Genomic DNA, 24,337 nt, shown 5'->3' on the forward strand with positions numbered 1-24,337 from the left:
GTAGATGACGATGAAACAGTGATGGCGGAGCAGCTCACTAAACGCTGTGTTGCACGAATAAAACTTGAGCTGTACCACAGTAGTCAGTCATACGTTAATGTTTATAAACATTTCCTATATTTTTTCATACTTTGAACCGAAAAGTATGCCATGAGGCTTGTAAATTAATAGAAAAAACTATTTATATCGTAAATGATTGATTTGTTTCTTTTCTTTTATTTTCCGACACCGTTGCTGACTTGAGCAGTTAAGCATACTTAAGGTAGAGAAATATTTGAATTGAACGAAGCAAAGGCATAAAGAAATGTTTTTTATTCAATCAGCACCGAATTGGATACAGAAATTTGATAAGGTGAAGATTTTTCGAAAAATGTATAGTTCCTTAGAGAATTCCAAATTTTACCGTGAATAGAATTTGTAAAAGTCTTAACCTTTTCGAAAATTCCTAATCTTTGAGTAAACCTGAAATTAAATGAAGTTAAATAATTTGAAGAATAAACAAGAAAGATATGATGGCCTCGTGTTCAATCTATGACACATTCTTGAACAAATTACCCTAATAATAATTATTAAGCAATCAAAGTCCAATTAAAACATAAATTTTTTACAAAATTTAAAGTTCTTCAGAAAATTGGGAATTATATCGTTTGAATCATCATTGTAAAATGATTAAAATATTACATATGTATTTTTTTACGTAGACGAATAATGAGAAAATTTTCCCATCCCATGATTCTTCTCAATAAAAAAATTTGATGCAACACCCCAATTAGTTCAATATTTTTCCGCAAGACTTTTCATGATGTCTCCTCTGATAATTGGTACTATATACTTTTCAAGCTTAGAAACTCCAGGGTCGCTAATGTTTCTAAACTTAACGACTCATCATTATTGGATGGTTGATGCACACACTATTTATCAAATATAATGTTCGCCTTGAATTTTATCTCGTTAGTCTAGAATATATTTATAAATTTTTATTGCAAAATGTGTTGCGGAGAGCAGTCTAGTAATGTTTATAAACAGATAATGATAAACAAGAGGAAAAACATTGAAGGATGGAATATTGATTCAAAAAGATCCGTCGAAATTCTCGAAAAATGAAGTACTCGAGAATGAATTTCGGCCTCAACGAATGTGAAGTTGACAAGCCGAGCTGAAGGTAAGAAATTTCGGAAATTTATGCCCTTGTACTCTAATGTACTATTAAAATACGTGGTTTACGATGGGGAGCATTCGACCTTTCATTTCGATTGTTTTTGCTATTGACTGTCAAAAATTTGGCTTTAATGAATTCCGTCATGGTAGCGGGTAAATTGCATATTCTCAAGTATTTTTCTGTAAACTTGGCATAGCCTTTGGAATCAATATCTTCATCTGCCACCCTTAAATTCTCAAGATTGGTTTGTGTATATATACCTAACGAGGGATAAACTAAATGGGGTGTTTCTATCAAATTCCGAAATTTTGCACAAGGATAAGTAACTACGGAAGTATCTTAATAGTATATTGGGCACCAAGGGAGGAAAACAGGGCATTTTAAACATACGCGGGTTAGAATATCTTGTTTCCCTCCTTCGGTGACGGTTCTTACCGTCATAACTACACGAAAAAGTGCGATTTGTTTTCGTAAATGAGGTAAAGGAGATTTGAGGGATGGAATAGGCCACTTTGATTCCGTCATTTGGGGAGCAACATCGAACTTTCGGTGTAAGTATGACGAAAACTATTATTCTGATTCGTGTGGTTGGCCAGTCTTGCGGAAAGCTATTTTTTTTTTATTATAACCTCTCTATTAATTGGTAATTTCTAAAGTCCTTTGACTTTCGACTCACCTGCAAAGCCACGAAAATAGCGGCAAACAGTGCAACCGCTGCAACGCAGATGGCGACCGCCATCATGGTGGCAGCGGTCACCGCGAACTCTTCACCTTTGCCCTTGGCCTCTAAACTCTCGAACTCCGTGTCAAACTCCACCCCCGGGGCAGGCTCTTCCGCCCCTGCAACCCTCCTTTTTCCAGCTGGCGATGAATTCCTGCAGCCGCCAGTTTCAGGATCACAGAGACAGCACTCCTCACTCTCATTTTTCTTCTCTCCATGACAGCATGGTACACATTGATTATTCAGTTTGTCGAGGTGTAAGGGAAGAGTGCAAGCAGCACAGCTGAACTTGCCAGGTCCTGAGCATCTTCGACAATCGGAGTGACAGTTTTTGCAGAGTTGAGTTAAAGGATCGTAATACTGGGCTCCAAGGCACTCCATGCAGAGGCCACCCTCCAGCATCGAATGTTCAGGGCAACTGGTGCATTCCAACGGCCCTTCACCCTTGCACGTTCTACAGTAGTGGTGGCACTTTTGACATCCAAAATTCGACTTGAAAAAGCCCTCGGGACACTCAGGGTGACATTCACCTGCTGCCAATTGCCACCCCGGCGGACAAGTGACGCACTGGTCTCTTCGCGGGCCCGAACAAGTTTTACAGGAAAGATAACATTTAGCGCATTGGCCTCTATCCGAATAGTATCTGTGAAAAAAAGCAATAGATAAGGAATGAAAATTGAGGATAAACTTAACACAGTGATTTCTGATGTTTGCATTCGGGTATGGAAATGGAAAAAAGGACTTGTCAAGGGGGTGACAGGTTTCTGTACCAAAAAAAATTTAGTGAAATTTAGGCCAATGAAGACTAGACATGTTTTTAAACGTTCACATTCCGATTTAGATGAGATTTACTTTTAAAAATCAAAACAGTTGCTTTGTCAGGAAAACAATCCGCAGAAAAATCTGGAAGTAAACTGCGATTTTAAAGTTATAATTTTGGAGATTAAAAATGTAAATGATGAAGTTTGATTTCGTTGATTAATTGATTAGTTTTCTCGTATTTTATGTTTGCAATATTGTAGTTGACAGAAAATGCATTGGAAACATCGTAAATTATCTTCTAATATAGGTGTTGTATTTTACGGTTACTTTTTTCTATGCATGAAAATTCTACCTAAAAATTCTACCGAAAAATAAGAAATAAAATATGTGTGGGCAAAATATTCTTATAAAGGGTCAATTGAGGTGGTTTAACAGCATTCATTCCCTCGGTATATATCTTAATTTTTAATGAATAATATGACGTTTCTAAGGCTCAGTGTGCCGATGAAATGATGGGCTTTTCGAATGAACTTATATTTCTTGTAATTTTTTATTCAAGAAATTACAATGAAATAAATTATTTACGATTGACAATTTTCTGTAAATAGCGCACCATGCTTTAACATTAGGAAACCCTTTGTTGACTTTTTAGACACAGTTGGTAATGATTGAGATCAAAATATTTTGAATATTCAAACCTATAATTCCAAAGGTCCACGGGAGGTAAGTAAAAAAACGGCAATAGAGATACTAGGTTAGGGCGAGCCGCATGACATATAGTATGTTGACATACTATGACACTATGATTGGAAGACAGGACATTCTAACACGCGGGTTTCAATGGCCTGTTTCTCGTTCTTAGTGCACATTGTTCTTTACGTCTTTACTAAACGGAAAAGTTCAATTTTTCTTCGTAAATGATGGGAGGAATGTGGGTTATGTCATCCCGAAAATTCTCAAAAACAACAGAAATCTGAGGGATGGAATAAGCCACTTTCTTCCCATTATTTCGGGAGTAAAATCCAACTTTCCGTGTAGGTATGACGGAAAAGTATTTTTTCTACCGAAGGCAAGAAGATATACATCTGCTCAGACAGCAGACGTGCATTAAGAGCACAGCTCAGGTTTGAGAGTTGCTCTCGATTAGTCAACGACTGCACTGCGCTGATGGAAAGGATTGCTGCCTATAATCAGCTGGAAGTGGTTTGGATCCCAGGCCACGCTGCAATCCTCGGAAATGTGAAAGCCGACGAGCTGGCCAAAAGAGGATGTCTATAGGTTGGACCAGCAAAGGAGAACCTGGTAGGTGTACACATAGACTTCATCGAGGACATGATCCAGAATCGAGGGGAGAGGAGGATTGTGGCAAGGTGGCACTCTGCGGAAGGCGCTATGCACACAAGGCCCCTTCTACGTGGACCTACGAAGAAGCTAGCTGAAACGCTGGCGAGGCTAAACAGAATAAAACTTCGCTCTTTAATGGGGCTTATCACTGATCAGTTGCCCCTAGCCTCATATTTGGCTAAAATAGGCAAAGGTAGCGACCCTACCTGCCCAAAATGCGGACTAACAGAGGAGGATCCGCACCATCTGAGCACTAGATGCAGTGGTGTTGATGAGATCCGGTAGGATGTCTTCACGACCACTTGTATCAAGGTAAGGTATACCGATAGGGACAGTATAGAAGGGCTCTACGAGTTTGCCCGCAGGGGCAGCATATGGACTAGGCGGCTGCCATGTGCAGAGTGCAAAATGGCCGGAAGGCTCATTGCACGTCCTGAACTCATGAAGGAACGTCAAAACCACTAAAAGCCTAAAAGCCTACCGAAGGCACGGATTGGGATCAAATATACCCTGAAATACTTGTCAACCCTTGTAATATAAATTACTATTTCTAGCCTATTAGGAGGGAAAATAGTACGCGAGTAGGAATCATTTTTTTTTGCATTCCGAGGTTAGAATATGATTTTATGTCATTGGGGCCGGTAAAACGCGTTTCTAACATCGCTTCGCTCGGATAAAAACGCGTTTTCAGCCACAATGACATAAAATAGCATCATAGCCACGGCGAAAAAAGTGATTCTGACTCATGCGTGTTATAATCCTCGTCTCCGACTCGGACTATAAAGTCGCATTCGTCAGATTCCCCTTTTCCGTCCTAGGCGTGAAAAATACTATTCCGTTCTGGCCTTTTCTGATACGGAAGAGAAAAAGTTTTATTTTTCACTTGTACTGCAAAGTTAGTTTTTACGCACCTGTTTTACTTTATACGCGACCTTTGACACATTAAAGAAAATGCCATCGGAATATAAACATGTTACGTTATTATGCTTAATGCTTAAGAAATTATAAAACTGGGTACTTTTAAACATGATATGAAATGTATTTGGATCATATCAAAATATTAACAAGGATTCAGCATAAAATATTCAATCTTTCATCTTAAATCGATAGTCCTTATTTTGAAAAAAATGTATATATATGAACATCGCTAAACATGAAGCCGATATATCATATCTACCATGATGGTTTTAGGTTTGGCCAAATTTTTAGCACCCGTGTAAACAAAAAATGATACATTTCCGGCATCATTTCAAACATCATTTCCTGAGCTTTCTAAGGATACTATTTTCATTCACCTATTTCCAGTCTGCATTGGACTGTGACAACCTCGGTCGTCAACCTAGTTTTGTGTTTCCGCTTCTCATTTAATTTTTTCTGGTTAAAAGTCTGTTTTTTTAAAGGAAGTAAATTAAAATTTGAGTAAGGCCTCTGCGAGACTCCTCTCAATCGCGAGTGTCAGAAAGGAAAATTCGCTTATCCTTCCAGCACTAATAAAATTTTGAACGTTGTAAAATGCCTTCCGTCGTGATAAAATCCAAGACATGGAGATCGATTGGGATGACGAAAGGCCAAAATATTTTCGGGAGATCTGGAGGAGCCATGATGACCCTAATGATGAGAATCATAGGGATAATCCAGAGACAGCGCCCCTCTTTGAGCCCCTGCTAATTGGACGAACGCAAAAGATGTCTCCAACCCAGGGATTCAATGTCTCCAGTTGCTAGAGGTATTTGGCTCAGATCACCCTGGCCCGAGGAACGACCTGGAGAGGAAAACTCTTCACTACTCCAGCAGTCGATGACAAAGGAAATTTTAAAGAAGAATATTCGATCTGGAGATTTCCCCGAGATCGTCAGAATTTTCACGGATTTCCTACGTCATGGCCTCGTTGCTGCTGCTCCGATCTAGCTCGAGACATTCATCTCTACGGATTTATAGGCAAAATGAATGAGAAATTTAGAGCCACGTAATTAATGTCGGAAATTATCCATATTATGAATCCCGAGAATTATGAGAATTACGAGAAAAAAAGCAAATAGATCGAAATTCCGGAAAATTTCTCCCGTTTCTTTGGGGCTCAAGCATTGTGAAGCATACCGGGTCAAGCTTAAGCAGAGTTGCCTCCTGGCCGCCGTAGAGTCGCATTTTGAGTATGGTTTGAATATTTTTGGCACCCCGGTTGATGTCCTACTCGGAGGAAGACGTGTTGGACCGACTGAACAGGTGGGCCGAACCGAGTAATATAGAATTTTGAGGAAATATAGAGTTTATTGAGGAAATATAGAATTTTTTGAGGAGCCCATTGTCGGCCACATAATGGCGTCTCTTTAGAGTTGAGGAAGTCTAAAGATTCCTTCTGGGATTTATAGTGAAGTTTCGGTTTAAGTTTCCAATTAGTATTGTCATTATTTTTAGTTGTGGATATCTTATTTGTGATCACGTATGCAATAATTTTTATTACTGATTATCAGAAAAATCGAAAATCGAACTTAAGTTTCGTTTGTAGTGTTGATTTCGTTTTGTCGTGACGGGAACGAAATCCGAAGTTACTATTTTCTACTTTTTTTGGTCAATTTTCTATTCTGTGTGAATTATAATATTAATTATTTTGGATTAAAAACCTATGTCTTCTTTGTTGAGATAGAAGAGAATGCCAGAGATATCCCAGGTATCGTTTCACCTCCACCTTGTAATAAGTTGAGTCTACTCTTGTAAATGAGCTGCTAGCCATTTGAGTTTTTGGGTTTGCAGATTTTCAATTAAGTTGGGAGGAGTCAGTGCCTCTCAAAAAATATTTTCATTGACTGGCACCCAGGCAAAATTTGGAGTGAGTAGATACTTTTTGGATAAAAATTAAATTTTTAGTTTATTCGAGCAGTGGCGATTCTAGCAGTGGCGTGCGTTACAGGACTATGAACGATTTAAATTGATTACAATGTGTCGCATTTTTGTAATTCAAAATGAAGCTGATCAAATATTATATCCTATTTCAAAGCTTGAAAAATGAGCTTTCACATGATACAAGTCTCATGACGGCCTGATGATTATTTTTCTTGGAAATGACTGTTGAAAAACCATTTTATTTCAACGCTATCCACGTGACAAACGTCAATAAGAAAACTTTTCATGTGAAAAAATATATGAAAATCATCAAAAATAAGGGAAAAAATACAAATTAAACAGTTAGAATAAAAAAAAAAAGATCATTGATTAACCAATATCCCGGCGATTGTTAGGATTACTTCAGCAGGTTAATGTCTTTGTCTGAAGGATACCGAATATATGATCACAGACATTAAAGTGGTTCTCAATATAGTGCATGCGTACGACACGTCCCTTTGATATTGCCCTTGTTTTTTTTAGACAAATTGATAATTAAGGAAAGTATCAAGTTTGCTTGATCTCACTTCCCCATTGCATTAGTAATAGTAACGAATGATGATTGAATTATGAAGAAAATTAAGTTTTCAATTACCCCGAAATTTCATCAAATCATTATTTATTCGGTTTTCTTTATTGTTCTTTTACCCGTAATAAATCCTAATAAATTTTTCTTAATATGACCTGCGTGCCCTTTTCATGTTTCGGAAGCTTTACACTTGGATTTTGTTACAACTCATGGCTCATTAATGCTTTGCTGTAATTGATTAGCTTCTGCCAATTATATTTCTTTTGGGGTGCCGGCGAACGATTCTTGCAGGCTTACCGGAAAATCGGATGTGTAACGCCTACGTGCATTTTTCGGTGATGCCTTCGACAGTTATAGATCGGACAAAAAAGTGCTGCTTCACAATTGTAACGAACTTAAACGTTTAGAAAATTATTTTCCCCTATGTTAATCTTGCGTTGCTCGTTGCTCAGTGTCCAGGGCACAAATTATTAAGGATTAGAGCATAAGTTCAACGCGTTCGCCAATTAATAATTTCTTTTCCTTTTCTATTTATTAGTAATCAAGAAAATATTGATTTTGTGAGGTTCCTCACACAATGTAAAACAATGCAATATGTTTTTTTGGTATGTATCTGCCAAAAAAGTCCACTTTATGTTCCGTCGGGAAATCGGCAAACGTGTTATTCTTCGTGTCAGTAACACTATTCGGCTTTAACGTCCATAATTGTATTTATGAAAAATCAGATTTCATGAATTTCGAAATCGAACTAGAAAATCATTCATTTAAAAACGCAAAGTAAATATCCGATTATGAGTCTCGATTATGATAACAGTTAGTGTCATCATACGAGAACTTTGAGATATATTTCGAATTAATATATCAATTTTTGATTTTGAATTGAATCGCGACTCCACCAGACAGATCGTTTAGGAGATATTCGACTTGTTATGTACATGTTATTTTTACAATATCTCGATAACGACTTGTTGAATTAAATACTGCATACATTGGGAGGCTTACTATCGATGAAATTGATAGAAAAAGAGAATAAAAAGAAATTTAGAAAAAAGGCAAATCGACCGATAGTCATAGTTCCATTCCATTCCTAGTGAAAAATAAAATATTAAACCATTTATTATTTACTTAGCTAACCAACTTCATCAGTAGATAATCATTGAATTGCTTACCCTTGAGCACAAGATGACCTGCACTCGCCACTCTGCAGCTGAAGCCCGTCCTGACAAGCTGTGCAGTTCAATCTAGAAACGCAAGTCTTGCAGGTATGAAGACAAGGTGAACAAATGGATCTTGTTGGCTGTGCGACCGAATAGAATCCATCGTCACACTGGGCGACACATCTTCGGTTTTGGAGAAGCAACGGTGACTGGCAGGAAATGCAGAAGTTATCAGTTGGGCCTGCGCAGGTCTCGCACGTCGAATGACAGGGTTTGCAGTGATTATCCTCGAAGTACTCGGAGATATCGCATTTTGATCTAGAAACTGGTGCGCATAGGTTCTTTTTGTTGAGGCTCCAGCCATTGATGCAGCTGGTACAGGCCGCGGTGACGCAGGTCGAGCATCCAGGGGGACAGGGTACACATTCTCGGCGCTTTTTGTCCGGGTAGTAACCAGCTGGACATGAGGAGTGACATGTGCCATTGAGAGAGTAGTGCGAGGGCTTGCAACTGATACATTGACTCTCTGAAGTGCCGTTGCACGTTTCGCAGGTCGAGTGGCATGGGGCACAGTTGTAGTCCTGAGTTTCGTAGGTATAGAGGGGACAGGCTGCGTAACACTTGTTGTCGTGCATCACTAAGTGATGCTCACAGGATGTGCAATGATCAGAGCGATCTTGGCAGCTCGCACAGTTTGCCTCGCAGGGCACGCATGTGCTATTCTCAGTATCTGAAATTAATCATAAGTCTTATTTGATTTCCAGTTTTTTCACAAACCTGTATGAAAAGTTGATACTTCACTTCCTCACACTGAGAGAATAATACAATAAGAATGATCTGACAAAGAACGTAAACATGAAATTGCAAAGTTCAATTCGCGAAAGAAATGAAGCTAAATAAAAAGTGTGAGTTGGAATAGGAATTGTACGGACGATCAAGTGAAAACGATCTCTCAGCCTGATGATTCACCGCCGTGCTGATAAGTCGTTCCGTTATTTTTAAAAGTGTTAATAAGAATTGTTGAATGTACATCAAATTTTTATTTTTTAGTTATAATAGGCCGAGAATTTTCTTTGAAACAAGACAGAACGCGCGATACAGTACGCTGTAATTATAGGGATCATGAGTAAAAATATAATAATGAACTGCCTTCTTCATTCAAATTAGCCGTCACAGACGATTGTAAGCCAATGGTGGACAAGTGAAACAGTCTTGCGAGACAGAGATATTTTGCGAGTTCGATATTAAAATAGAAAGAAAAGTCAGTAGATAATCATATTATTGTGCCAACTTCAAAATGATAATTATGAAAAAACGATTACTTGATCGATTCTGGGTTCTGGGTTCTGTTATATATATAATATTTATCTCCGAGTATGAGTTCTTTTCACGTTCGGGAGGAAAGTACTAACTTTCCTATCGCTAATGGAAAGACAAAATACGAATTTTTCATTGAATAGTATATGATGGTCCCTCACGTGGGTCCATTGTCTTTGGGATTAGGTTGCAATACCCCTTCCTGGGGAGTCGTATGAGACTTTGATGATTATTATTCAAACTCGAATTTGCGCCAAACAGTGGTATTGCCGCTGAAAATTTCTCTCCATGCATAAAGAAACATACGGTTGGGTAAAATAGATAAAATACTTCGAAACTGTGATGAAAGTAACTAGAATAAATCTAAATGCACAATATTCTGACGTGAACAGATCAAGAAACCAAAGTTTGTTACTATATTTTATATAGTATATGTATAAACTAAAGACAAGAGTATCATATATTAAGTGTACACATTGACAACGATATTTCATACTTATCATCGACACTTCTTGATCAATTCAATGGAATTTGGAAATTCGAATGGCATTGTAGAGAGCTCATTGGGACTTTCGGAATGGATTTCAATACATACCCATGACTGACATTGAATGCTACAATAATTAGCAATATTTATGTAATGATGACAAAATGGTAACTTCGATAACTCTACAAGTGTCCCACTAAGTAGGATATCACTGATGCCACTTCAAAGAACAAAAAATGGTAAGATCGAACTAGCGTTGCACGCGCGGTTGTGAACATTTAATATCAGTTTTATGGAAGTCATATCTATGATATATAAAATGTTTGTAACCTCTTCGTCGTAATAATTTCTGTTAATCGATTATTCATCTCATTCATCATTTTTAGAACTGGACTTAACCATAAGACATAAAACTTTACATGCACTTTGGTCGTTGGAACGGGCCGGATGAATGCGAGCGAAAGAAAATTGCATTTCTAGTGCCGTTTATATTTTTGATTAATCATGGATGTATAGAGGTGATGTTTTTCTATAAATAAAAATGATTTTATGAATTAAGGAGTGAAATTTCTAAGCAAATGTGAAGTCCCCTCTCGTTTATGTCTAATTGAAAGAATACCCATCTTCAGTTGAGAACAAATTCAATTAAAAAAAAAGCAAAACTACAATTTAACATGTTTATCCTAGTCAATAAAAGAAATTGGAATGAATGAACAGAGAGAACCGATTCAAACTCATACGCCGTTGTTACTTAAATCAACCGTGGTGATATCGATACTGAGAATAACCAATGAGAAACAAGGAAAATTGATGGGAGCTTTCGATATATCGATGAAAATGTGCTGCTATCTTTTAGAATTGGACGATATAAATATTCCTATTCATTTGATGAATTTAGGTAAAATATGAAAATTACATCTTTAAATTAAAAGTGCTATGAATCCATGAAAAATGGTGGGAATCACATAATTCCCGTAATTTGTAAAGCGTATTTGATGAGCTTTCAAATGAGTATACAATTTCACCTCAATACGAAAAAGAGAGAGGAATTATGCCAAAACTGAAAAAAAGGGGCGTCCCGGAGATGAATCATTCACTTATAGATTGTCAGGAAGTGATCGTCAGATGCTCTAAAAATAACGTGTTTTCTCTTACAAAAATAAATAAAAATTATTACAATTTGTCAATCAATAAAATACCAAATATATGATGGTAATTTGTTGCAATGAAATTGACGGGTGATTCACTTTGTCGCGTTCTGTTCTACTTTTCTTACAACACAAAACGATAAGATCAGACTTTTGATCGAGTAATTTGTTCTTCACACTATGAAAAATGATTTAACTCACTTTCGTAATAGCCCTCGGGGCATTGCTGTAGACAGACGGCAAGATCGGTGACACGAAGGTGTGCTGGTGCACAGGAAAGACAAGAATCTTGACCAGCCCCGGCGCAAGTCTCGCAGGATTCGTGACAAGGCCAACAAACGCCACCCTGGTTTGGGAAACTTCTCGGCGGACATCGACTTACACATGTACTATAAAGTTTTAAAAACCATTTTAGATTATTTTGCAGAATTTTATAGTGGGCGCGAGAGAGATTCACATGCAGTTCGGAAATCCAATTTCATACAAGGGAACCTAAGGGTTGCAGGCTGACGCTAACGGAGTTCAAGAGGATTTTCAGAATTATTCATGAAAGCCCATACTTTGTTGAAGCGTGAGATGAAACAAATTTTAGAAGCATTTGCAAAATATTGTGATTCTATTTTTGGACATTTTTAAATGCTTTTACAGCTGACCTATCCTTTTTTTAGTAAAGCGCCTGGTTTCAAAGGAATTCCTCAAATATCTACACCGATATTTGTCATTTCAAAGAGACATTTCCTAACAATCCAAACGAATTGTTAACATTTCAATTGCCAAGTCATAAGCTACGGTAAGTGCTTTTTTTACATCGGTGTTTAGCTAATATATCAAAATTCAATAAAGTTTGTGATTGTTGCATATTAATTTTGTATAGAAAAGGTGAAAACGACAAAAAAATTGTTTATGAAATAATGGCTTTCCTCCTTTATGGTTTCAAGATATGTAATGAACATTCGTCGCCGAATAGAAGTGCACTTATTCTAGGCTATCACTTGACACTAGATTTCTCTTCAATTATTTCTGAAACTACTCTATTTAATGGAAAATAAAATATCCTCTTCATTACTGAAAATGTAATCTTAAAACATTCTCCCTTTTAAAATATTTCTGAATTTTCTGCTCAAATTGTGTTGCAAAAATCATGATTACGAAGATTACGTTCGATAGATAGTATAGATGTATTGTTACTCAATAGGTCCCGAGCCATTCTACGATAAACAAAAGTAACACCTACAAAAAAATAATTCGTGAAATAAACACTACCACACTACTAATCCATAAGAATTAATATTGTTATTACTATTGTTATTATTATTACTATTATTACTATTATGATTATTATTAGAAAAGTTATTGGAAAGAGTATGTGGTTGGTTTGGAATAAGTTGCCACCTCCTGAATGAATAAAAAGAAGGACAAAAATACCCACTTGTCAAGTCTGTACGTCTTACAGGCGACGCATTCGGTTGGTCCCTTGTCGTAGCAACCCTGATGATCGCACTGTGGATCACAATCATGTACAATCCTTCGTGACGGATCCAATGAGCCCTGAAGATTTCTGGAGATGTCATCTGCAATATCCTCTGGCAATCGATTGGTAAGAATTGGCGCCGACGAGCCATCCAAGGATGCCACCGACGCCTGTACGTTGGATGCTGCACCAGCATACGACCCCTGATAATTCTGAAACCCAGATGACCGATAGTAGTCGGAGCCAATAAGATGATCCAGAACCAATGAGTGATCTATTGGGAAGAAAGGATAATTCGTCTGTTGCTGTACCGGATTAAATTGGCGCGTTCGAATCTTTATTGGATTTGTTGCTGTCCCGTAGAATATCAACTGCCACTTCTTCAGGATTCCTTTGAAAAATAAAAAATGCAAAACAATGAGAAACATTAAAATTAATGAACATTTGTTCTTAATATTGCAAGTGGTTTCACAAGAATGAATCAGAAATGAGTATATAGATTACTAATTAATACCAAAATAAAAAGTAACAGATTGAAGAATTAAATTGAAATTGAATTAAATTAGCTGAAACGTAACTCGAAGGGGAGGTCCGATCATATTATGATATTTGTGTGCTTCATAATGCTAAGTGCTGGTGAGGATTGTAGTATCTTACCACACGTTCAATTGAATATAACCGAGTTCGGATGAATTTTAAACACTATATGCCGCCAGAAACGAAGGGAAGGAAAAGCTTTACACTACACAAGCATAAAAAATTAATAATTTTATTCATTTCATCAGGGCAAGGGCTCAAAAATGACATTCGGTTCAGTCTTCAGGAACAAAACATTGGAGGATGTATAATAGCTGCTTATCAAAATCTTCATACTTTCTCTGTGATATCTTTTTTATAATTAGGTAATTAATCGTAATGCTGGATGAAAAGTTAGAACTCAATTTTTATAACTTCTGTATTGTTCGGCACATATTTCAGATAGAGAATATTCGAGAGATATTTTCTCCATTAGCTCTCATTAGCGAGATAATTCAGTAAATGTTATCATAATTATGTGGTAAATTGATCTGCGTAGAACTGTCAAAACCCATCGAGCATTATTATTACATAAGATACATTTTAAAACTTTCGAAATGATCTAAAAACAAAGTTAGTGTCATTATCAGGATAATTTCATAAAGCCTCTAAAGATTTGATCTCCTTAAGAAAAAGGAATGAAACCAAGTGTATTTTTCTCTTATTGTTCTTAATTGTTAAAAAAGTCAGTAAAAAGTTATTGGTCTTTACCAGGTGAATTGACCCTCCTATTCCCAGCATTGATGACCTGGAGGGTCCATCTGCCATCAGCCTTTTCTCCCCAAAAGTGTACGCTCAAGAACGGCCAATCGTCAAAGTTGGAGCCAACAATATCCCTGGGTCGTTCAAAGAGCAATGTCGAGGTAGTTCCCATCGGTGATGTCAGCAGCAAGCGAAGATTACCACGTGGAAAGAATCGCAGTGACACCTTCAAGAGAATTACAGAATTCGTGTGGATTATAGCCCTAATGAGAGTCGTAAAATGTTCCTAGTCAGGGTAAGTGTAATCGAATAATACTCTATTATTTTTGCAGCTAAAAAAATATCATACGGCCTTTTTCTTATACAATTTTACTAATTCCAAATGGAATTATCATATTTTTTATCATAAAAGCTGGTTTCTAAAATATCCGCAATATCAAGAAAGAGTAATCATAAGAGTGATATGCATTTCTCTTTGAAGCATCGGAACGTATCTTGAACCATTTTTAAGAACTCGCTAGATTTCATATAGTTCCACTATCTTGTGAATATCTTTTGCAGTTTTTTGAGTTATCTTCGATTAGGATAAAAATGGCGAGTTCTCCTGCGTTTATTGGAATGCAACGGAGATCTATGTTGTATCAATATGGAAAGCATCAAAAGAGCTTAAAAATGATCCGCAAATCATTATGTCCAATTGACGCAGAGCTGAACTATTAAAATTTAAGTAATGAAAAATAAGGTCTTACGTTATGATGTTATTTGAATTATCTGGTTTTTGCATATATTCATCAATTTTCGACAGGGATTTCTCAAATAATTCGAATAAATTAATCGTTCTTCATTTGGAATTAAAAAAATATATACAATCTTACACTCGTACGTGGAGTGCTTGTTAATGTTGGTAATTAGTTGAAAAAAAATGATGGCCTTGGATTTGTCTGAAAACGGCTTCAAGTATTAATTGTGTGAATACAAGAATCATTTTGTTTTGAATTCCATTCCAATTTCATTTTTGAAGTTTCATTTCACTCATATCAATTCTTTACATTTTCACGCTCCCTCCCATCCTTTATTCTTGCTTTATCATGAATATTCACCGAATGTATCGAATAACCGTAATTCCGTATAGAATATCACAAATGAAGTATTTTATAACGCCTAAAACCATTAAATGCATTTTTTTATCAATGTTTTCTTTTTAATTTCTTCACAGGAATTTTTTCATCACAGAGTCATCATAAATCTGTGAATAACTTAGTTTTGGAAGTTAAAACTGTTGCATAAAGGAAGTGCCCATAAAAATGGTTAAACAGTGTTGAATCTGGTGTGTACGAATACACATACCAGCCACTACATAAAATGTTTCTGAAATGAGGGAAGAAAGGGGTTGCTTGGGTTGGACCATAGTTTACGGTTTACGAGACAGATAAAATCCATCTATCTGTCTTCTGTTATACAGGATAAATGTTTAGATTTGTATCGATATTGTGGAGCATCTTGACTTAAAAAACAAATTTCCTATCACGATATAAAGATGAACGTGTTTTGCAAAAGCTTTCATAAATTTATTTCCATTTGATAGTATTTTGACGGGATATGAAGATAGTTCTCTTTCATCTTTCGTATTGTCATTAAAATAATGGATATTAATAAAATGTACAAAAAATATGGGTGGAAAAAAATTGAGAGATTTTCTGGTATTTGAAAAGCTGCGATTAAGTAGAAAATCAAAAAAAAAATCGTAAAGATTAATATTTAATAATTAAAATATTTTGAAAGCACCTTTTTTTAGTCTGTTGTTTATGTCCAGTGTATAGAAAGATTTACGAGATCATTACCCTTTTCATGGCGCTTTATCCGACTCTATTGACGATGGTAAATTATAAATTTTCAATTCTCTCTTCATTGCGATGATTCCTCAATAAAACTAAAAAAGGTTCCGTATAAATTTTCACATTTTTCCATGTTTTTATTGAGTCAAAACGCAAAGATTTATGACTCGTTCAACATTGAATAATATAAAATCTTAATTCGTGCAGCTTCTCAATTTTTATGCATTGGAAGGGATTGCTGGCGATGACTGATAAGGTACTTTAACATCAAGAAAACGTAGAAGAATTATGAAACTAAAAAAATTTACATGGATGTTTTTACTCTTCTAGGTCTAATAGGGTTTTCAGATGACCCAAATATCCTCTAATTTGAAGACCTGATGTTGTCCAGAAAAAATTTTCTTATATGTGTCCTTGCATTTACAATCCTAATTACAGATTTTAGGTTATTGAGATGTCGTAAATGATGGATAAGGGAGCGTAAATTACGGAGTCGACCTCCTAATTTACCACATAAAAAACGTAATTTACGGCATTTGTAGGCGTCATTTACGTGGTTTCAGCCCGTAATTTACGTTTGCAAACTCGTAATGTACGCGATGAGAAATCCCGTAAATTACGTCCTAAACCTCGTATTTTAAGTATAGTGTTTTCTGCGTGCTCTCTGAAGAGCTAAGTCAACTTATCTTTTGTTTTCCATTTCCATTGGTATTTCCAATCAACCAAATTGGTATTTATATTGGTTTATATTTTACATTTAAAAAAATAACTTGTTATTATTTTTCTGTGTACTACCGTTTGTAAAATTTCAGGTACACTCGACTATTTTTTTGATTCGATCATTTCATGTTTCACAAATAACAAGCAGACAGTGATACATCTGTTTTATTACACAAATCATCAATTTTTCTACCAGTGGAATATTGGAGCAATATGATATACAAGTTTTCAAATTAAAGGCCATAATATTTAGAATACACAAATATCACATTTCAACATTTTCCAATTAATAAAAAAAATCCACAATATTGAACTGATCAAAACGAATTTCAATTTTCATTGTAGGTTTTATTATTTAATTTCTATTGATTTGTGTAAAAATGATGAATTCGTTGAAAAATTGGGAAAATCTTATCAGCATGGAATTGAATCTTCACCAGAAAATGTGGTATTCCCCTGAACCCAGCAATTCTACATATATTCACAAAACAACAGCACCCCAACATTTTAATGTTAAAACCGCCTCAAGTTATTTTGAGGCCTAGCCGTGGAAACCAGATCACCCCTCCCCACATGCAAAATTGACGAGATTGGCAGGTGTGTGGGGAAGGGTGATGGGCTCTTGGCGGTGTGGCTTTAACAAAAATTTTCCAGACGCAGGGCCTGGGAAACGTGATTTTCTGGACGCGTAGCGTTCACAGAAACCGATGTTTATCAGGTGCCAGTGTGGAAAAAATGTGTTCTATCTCAACGATTAGACCTCGAAGTTAATCAGACAGCCCGATGATTTTCGACAAGTCGTCAAAGCCACACCAGCTCAACTATGAAATGATAAATAAAAAAATGTCAACTAACCTTGCACTGCACATGCTCCAAGAATCGAACTTCATTGAGAGTACCGGCGCATCCACTGACGTCCATATTAACATTGAGTGTATAGCCAAAAGTGGGATCAATGGATCTCTCCTCATTGATTTCCTGTGACTTACAAATATGCTGAGGTGGTACATTGGTCCACTGCTCAGCAAAATTGACGACAGCGGCTGCATCCATGAGCCCATATCCAAATTTATGGGAAACTTTCCTCTTAACACCATTTAAAATCCATCCTGGTTCCTTCTCAAGTGGTCCAGATCTGGACGTCAGCACCACAAGGTACTGCATATCTCTCCAGGTCAGACTAGGATTAGCCTCGAGCGCAAGGGCAGCTATTCCAGCGGCAAGGGGTGCTGATGCCGATGTTCCCGTATGTTCAACGGTGCATATGTGATCTGGTCGTAATTTTCCATCCATATCAACGGTAGCAACGCTCTTATCATTGCCCGGTGTGCCTGACGAATACGTTGTTGCGAGGGTTGAGCTGCACTCTTCCAAATACCAGGGCTTATAACCACCTTGGGTTGCTGAGGATATCGACAGGGTGAAAATACTGTTTGTGTAGCCGTCACAGTTGCATGAGTCTGTATGACGACCGCCGTTGCCTGAGGCCCACACGAAGATCGATCCTTTACCTTTTCTACCCTGTTTGTGAATATCAATGTGTCAGATCCAGAATGCTATTCACCTTTTTTTTTCGTTTTTCCTTCTTTTAAGGGATGTCTCACTTGTCAATTTTCTGATATGGGAGCGGAATTTTATTAAATATTTGTTCAGTTTCTACGTTAGGACTTGGGAATTGTGGGGATCCCCGAGAGATCCCATTGCATATACTCTATATACTTTCGTACTACAAATTTATTGCAATTCCAGCAACAATGTTATCTCGACATTCAATTATCTGAATTTCAATTCAACTGCAATTGGAAACATTCACTAGATTTCGTATTCGTCGGGGTAAACCATTAAACGACTGATGAAAAAACCGTAAAAAGTCAAGGAACAGCGATTTCAACGAAAAAAGACATGAAAAATTTCCCGCGAACTTCAATGTAATTCAACAGCGACTATTCAGATGGGATTGAAAATCTAAAAAAAATAATGAAATTTTCCCTTGCCTCTTGAAATGTGGAATTTTCAGTGAAATTTGATATTTCATCATTTTTCTCTGCAAATCGAATTCAATGTGTTGAAAGTGGATAGTCAATTGTTATAAAATTCGATTTTTTTTCAACTATTCTGAATTTTATGACGAATCAAACGGCGTTATTTGTTCATCGTTTTAAAAATAGAATTTGATGGAGTAAGCTGAGTCCACAAAGTTCCCAAGGTCTGGTTATATTGACTGATCTGCTATAATATAAGGTAATAAAATCTGTTTCAATAGTTTCAGATAAATTTAATAATATATCTCATAGTTATGTTAATTATGAATTATTCTAAAATACCACGAGAAATAAAAAAATAGTGACATTTGTGCTGAATTGGAATGCCAAAGAGAGAAAATGTTTTCCTCTTTAGATTTTCTTCGAGCTTCAAAATCATAATTTAATTAATCTGGTTTATTCTGAGATTGATATAACCAATCAAAAACTAATGTCACACCTTATGATCTCAATTATGATTTTATTTCAGCAGAATCACGTCTAGAACATTAAAATTGCTCAATAATTTTTTTCTACCTTCTTTGTGAGAAACAAATAGAAAGAAAAAAGTATATTCGCTCTCAAGTATAAAGGAAACTTTTGTATAGGAGCCCTGGAGAAACTTTTCGATTGTTCTCTATTTTATTTTTTACCGTGATAAAAAACGGTTCGGGGACGCAGAAAAGTATCATTGTGGGCGGTTTGTGGTTGGAGTTTAATTTAATTAACTCGTAGTGAATTAGAACAGTGAATAGAGGAGGGCACAATGGAGTGATATATATATATATATAACGGATTTGAGTGATAGGTAATGAATTAAATGGAGTAGTGGTTAACTTACACTGGTAACACCATAGATGAATGCACGCCTGGCAAGAGCTCCAGGACCATCGACTGTTTTGCCGTCGTCTTCTGGGCCCCATGAGGCTGAGTAAATATCGATGTGGTCGGAATTCAGTCCGAGTGCTCGAGCCTCAACAGCATCGTTCACTACACCATCTAGCATCCTCACTCCTGGGGAATTGAATTATTTATGGGTAGAGATCATAGTGTCAGTCGAGTGGTAAAACGTAATTGGTTGAACACCACCGTTTTCCATAAATATTAGGTACGTTCTACCAAATGAGGCAACCCTAATCGCAATCCCTATCTTTTTCAAAATTCATGTTCCTTCCTTCCATTTTTGGGGCTTCAATAACTATCTCTTCAATTTTTCCACATTTTTTTCACACCTTTTCATGATTTATTTCCTGATAGCCAACCAATTCTTCCTATTTTCTATTCCAGTTTCCATTTTTTCATCATACTTTCTTCTATTCTGGAGCATTGATACTTAATTTTTTGAATGAAAATTTGTCATTAATGGTTCCTCTGAATTCCCCCATTGTCATATTTCGAATTTTGCGTCAGAAAGAACGAAGTGTACTGTTGATCCGAAAATTTGAAATATGAAAAAGTGGGAGTTCAGAGTACATATATTCACATATTTTCTTACAAAAAAACAAGTATCATGTTTTTAGAATAGAAGAAACTCTGTTGAAAATATTGAAACTGGAAAAAAATATAGAAGGAATTGTTTCCCCATGATGAAAAAGAATTTAAATACATGGAAAAAATCAACCTTTTGCCGAAATTAAAAAAAAAAAAGTGTTCCACGGACCGAGATCGTGTGATATCGGCTTAAAAACTGAAAACGTTAGAAATGATTAATATTCTTGCAGTATTTGTTAAATGAAAATATTGTTAAAAATTCGAATTAAAAAAAAAATTTTTTAATTCATATTCCGAATAGTCGAATTTCGAGTATAGTCAGAACAAAAGTTTATGAGCCTTTCTATAATTCGTTATATTTATCGCGATCGAATTTCAATTAATATTTAAATGCGTTAATGAATTGAAGTAATAGCCATAGAAAATTATTATATTGTATTTGATTTTATGAATAAATATTATATTGCTCAAACAAATTAATGAAAAAAACAATTTAATCAATTGTTACGAAATTTGTACCATCGTTTTATATCTGCTTCAGTAGTAAATTTTCCAAATTTCAACAAAATTTTATATTTTCGACTATATTTACAGAAATTTTTATTTTCCCCATGAGAGGCCGTGTTAATTGAAAACTTTCATAATTAATAATAATAATAATTTTATACAAGCATCTGTTATCGCTTCAAAAACATTATGTCAAAATTTCAAGCAATTCTTATATCTTCGCCAATACATGCAAAACAACCGTAATCTAGGAATGCCGATAATTTATTTAATGCTACTAAGGAAGTCTGAAAATGAATATTTTATGGATCCAACTATGAGTTATTTTGGGATGCCATTTGTATTTGGCTGTGACTTATGATTACAATTTTTGTCAAGATTTTCCATTCTCGTCCTTCTCATTATAATTATTTTATATTTTCTGTCTATTTTGTATTCAATTATGTAAGAGAAGGACAACATTTTGAATAAAATAAAAACTATCCAAATACCCAGTTTTAAAAAAGAAAAATCATTAAAAATGTTACACTGAGTTTTTCTTTAATGAAATAGGAATTTCTCTGGGGAATTCTATTGGTCAATATCTAGATGCTCCTAATAATGAGTTTTTGGAAGAGATGGCAAAATATTAATTTTGTTATAAACGATAATCATTCTGGGATGCGAGAGAGACATTCGATAGTGTTAATTGGCAAGGCATCAATCTAGGCGAAAACCTATTTATCCGCAGTGAACGAGTTTTTATACCGAAACATTTTCACTTCTTCAGCAATTTTTCAACTACTCCATCATAGATGACATCCCCGGAAGCTGACACTAACACACCCGCCTCTCCGGGGATATCCTCTAAGATTATGGTATCGAACAGATGATTGGCATCCTTAAGGTGTCCTCAACTTACCTCCGATACTGGCATTGTAAGCGACACCGACTCCACAATACTGGTTGAAGGCAACAGCCGCAACTTCACCGGCACAACGAGTTCCGTGTTTATTGTCTCCATTGTCCTGAGGCATTGGATCATCATCATCCCCATTGATGTCATAACTGGCCTCGTGATCGTAATTCAGAGCCAAGTCAGGATGATTTGTTTGGATACCATCATCCAGAATGGACACCACTACGTTTTTACCTGTATACCCTTTCTGCCAGACCGGAGCAATGTTCATGTCAAAACCATCCTTGGCCCCTCCATTCTGTTGAAAGTCATTTTAATCTCTCAATCATTTCAAACTAACAAATTATTTTTCAAGGAAAAATGTGGCATACATGTTTCATCAGTTAAGGGGCACACCTAGTGTCAAACATTTAAGTAATCGATTTTTTCGTCACTGAGGTCCGATAGGTGACGCTTACTGGGCCTCTATTGGGAGAGAGTAAATGGCATTTAAAATTGCATTTCTAAATCGGTGCTTCAAGGATAGTAAGTAGGGGACCACGCACGGTAAATTTCACTTACTCATCCAAGAAGCGATAAGCGGAAGTCAGATGAGTCTTAAGGCACTGTTATCGCTCGGGCATGCGCTCTGCGTTCGGGAAAATGTATAGTCCGGTACGATTTACAGCGCCCGAAGTGCCTCCTATAACCTATTCTCCTAGCAGCAGCCATATTTTCTGTGGTGTGTGGATGAGTGTCAGAAAAATTTGTCAAAAAAAGAAATAATAGAAACCTTCATTGTCCCAGAGAGTGAGTCGAGTAATGACAGTGAGGTACAGTCAGCCGACTTCTTTGATAAGACCGACATCGAGAGCTTAACTTCTAGCATGGCAGTGAATGCAAATTCTCAGAACGACTCTGGTGTCACCGAGCAAAATAGTCCCGAAAACGTATTGGAGTATGCTAGGAAAGCCGAATCAATTATCATACCACCACTGTTAAAGCCAATTTATGATCGAACATATCATAAGTTCAAGTTTTTCCTGACGAAGAAAAATTTCAGAACAATAAAAAAGTCGTGTTGAGATGTTTTCATATGTTAAAAAGACCCAATGGAATAGATCCAAATGAGAAGGTGACGCTGGGTATGGCACCAACGTCATTGTGGGCTATTCATTCCATGCTCAAATCTACTCTCTTTGCGTAGGACAAAATTGACATCAGGAATTACCACCTACTGTCTAATTTTCTCTCAGCATATCAGAAGCAGTCTGATCAGATTAAGAAAAAGGCGAAAATATTCAGCGAGCACGAACTAGCACGATTCCTACAGACAGTACCTGATAAAGACTGGCTAGCAGTGAAGGTAATTAACTAAAAAATTTTAATTATTTGAATATTTTAATAATTCATTTTTTGCACATCTTGTCAAAAATGAAAATTTTTAGGTAATAATTTCAGAAGAAAATTTAAACAAAAAATACTTGTTCACGAGATTAAAAAAATTGATGTCAAATACATGATTCATGAAAAATCTAATTAATTTTATTTCTCGTAACTGGCATGCATCCTGGGTATCCATGGATTTTGTAGACAGATGGAGCTTTATAAATTGACTCCTGAACACATTGAGGATCACGGCACATGTTTCAATTTCAAATTGGTAAAAACCAAAAATGGCTCCACTCGACCTTTTTCGCTCACTGGGATCTTTTGTGAGACTGTTAAAAAGTATATGGCCTTGAGACCAGCTGGCTATGTGTCAAAACCAAACTTTTTTCTTCGATACTCGAATGGAAAATGTGATCGTGAAGTGATAGGTCAACACACACGAGCAGACTTCCCCAAGCGAATCGCTACCTTTAGGACTCCAAGACGCTAAAAAATACACCGGACACTCGTGGAGACGTACCGGTGCAGCAATTGGAGCTGAAGCCGAGATGGATATCCTGACATTAAAAAAAGCTGAAGGGTGGAAATCAGACACAGTCGCTGAAGGCTACTATGACGCAAGCCGAGCATAGATGATTCGAAATTCTTACAAAATCAGCCATGCTGTACTGAAAAAGATGACTCCTTCCTCTACAATTACCAAATCGATTTTCTCACACTCGTCAGTTTCTGGAAATACAGATCCATCGCTGCCATCGACGTAAAAATCAGGAGAAACATTTTAACCTCCAAAAAGAGTAAAATTTGATTCCCCACGATCTTCACCATCTGTTGAACTTCTCAAAGATGTGCCACAAAGAAATCAGCACCCGGACATTAACTCCAATCAAGTTATCCACCTCAATTTCAACAATTGCAGAGGCTTTAATTCCTTTGCCCACCATGACAAAGAAAATCGATAAAAAATGATCGTATCTCTTTGTTAACTTTTTGTTGTTGCTCAGTTTTGAAAAACTTTAAAGGGAGTAGTCACGAAGAAAGTAACGTGGTTTAAGTTAGAATAATCTTTATGTTTTTTTGTTTGAATTTATATTCTAATTTCGTTTGCAAAAAATGAGAGCTTTTCATTTGAATAGGCATGTCAGGGAGTTGACGCCAAAAAATACGGAGCCAAGAGATACTAGACGTAATTAATTAATAAGAGAGGGATCGTCGAACCACCCCAAAACTATTGCTAAAAA

The 24,337-nt window shown here is 36.3% G+C and overlaps 1 protein-coding gene across 1 annotated transcript in view; it reads right to left on the bottom strand.

The window, feature by feature from the left end:
- Window positions 1–24,337, bottom strand: part of Fur2 (furin-like protease 2) — a 57,444-nt gene that overhangs the window by 1,722 nt on the left and 31,385 nt on the right. The window contains exons 3-10 of the mRNA XM_011313803.1: window positions 21,729–22,023; window positions 19,671–19,843; window positions 17,664–18,329; window positions 14,263–14,479; window positions 12,934–13,366; window positions 11,706–11,893; window positions 8,565–9,282; window positions 1,836–2,523 (exon numbers count right to left, since the gene is read on the bottom strand). Of these exons, the coding sequence (XP_011312105.1) occupies window positions 1,836–2,523; window positions 8,565–9,282; window positions 11,706–11,893; window positions 12,934–13,366; window positions 14,263–14,479; window positions 17,664–18,329; window positions 19,671–19,843; window positions 21,729–22,023 (3,378 nt within the window). The remainder of the gene's footprint in view (window positions 1–1,835; window positions 2,524–8,564; window positions 9,283–11,705; window positions 11,894–12,933; window positions 13,367–14,262; window positions 14,480–17,663; window positions 18,330–19,670; window positions 19,844–21,728; window positions 22,024–24,337) is intronic.

The sequence above is a fragment of the Fopius arisanus genome, unplaced genomic scaffold (genome assembly GCF_000806365.1).
Source record: "Fopius arisanus strain USDA-PBARC FA_bdor unplaced genomic scaffold, ASM80636v1 scaffold00130, whole genome shotgun sequence".
NCBI classification, from domain to species: Eukaryota; Metazoa; Arthropoda; class Insecta; order Hymenoptera; family Braconidae; genus Fopius; species Fopius arisanus.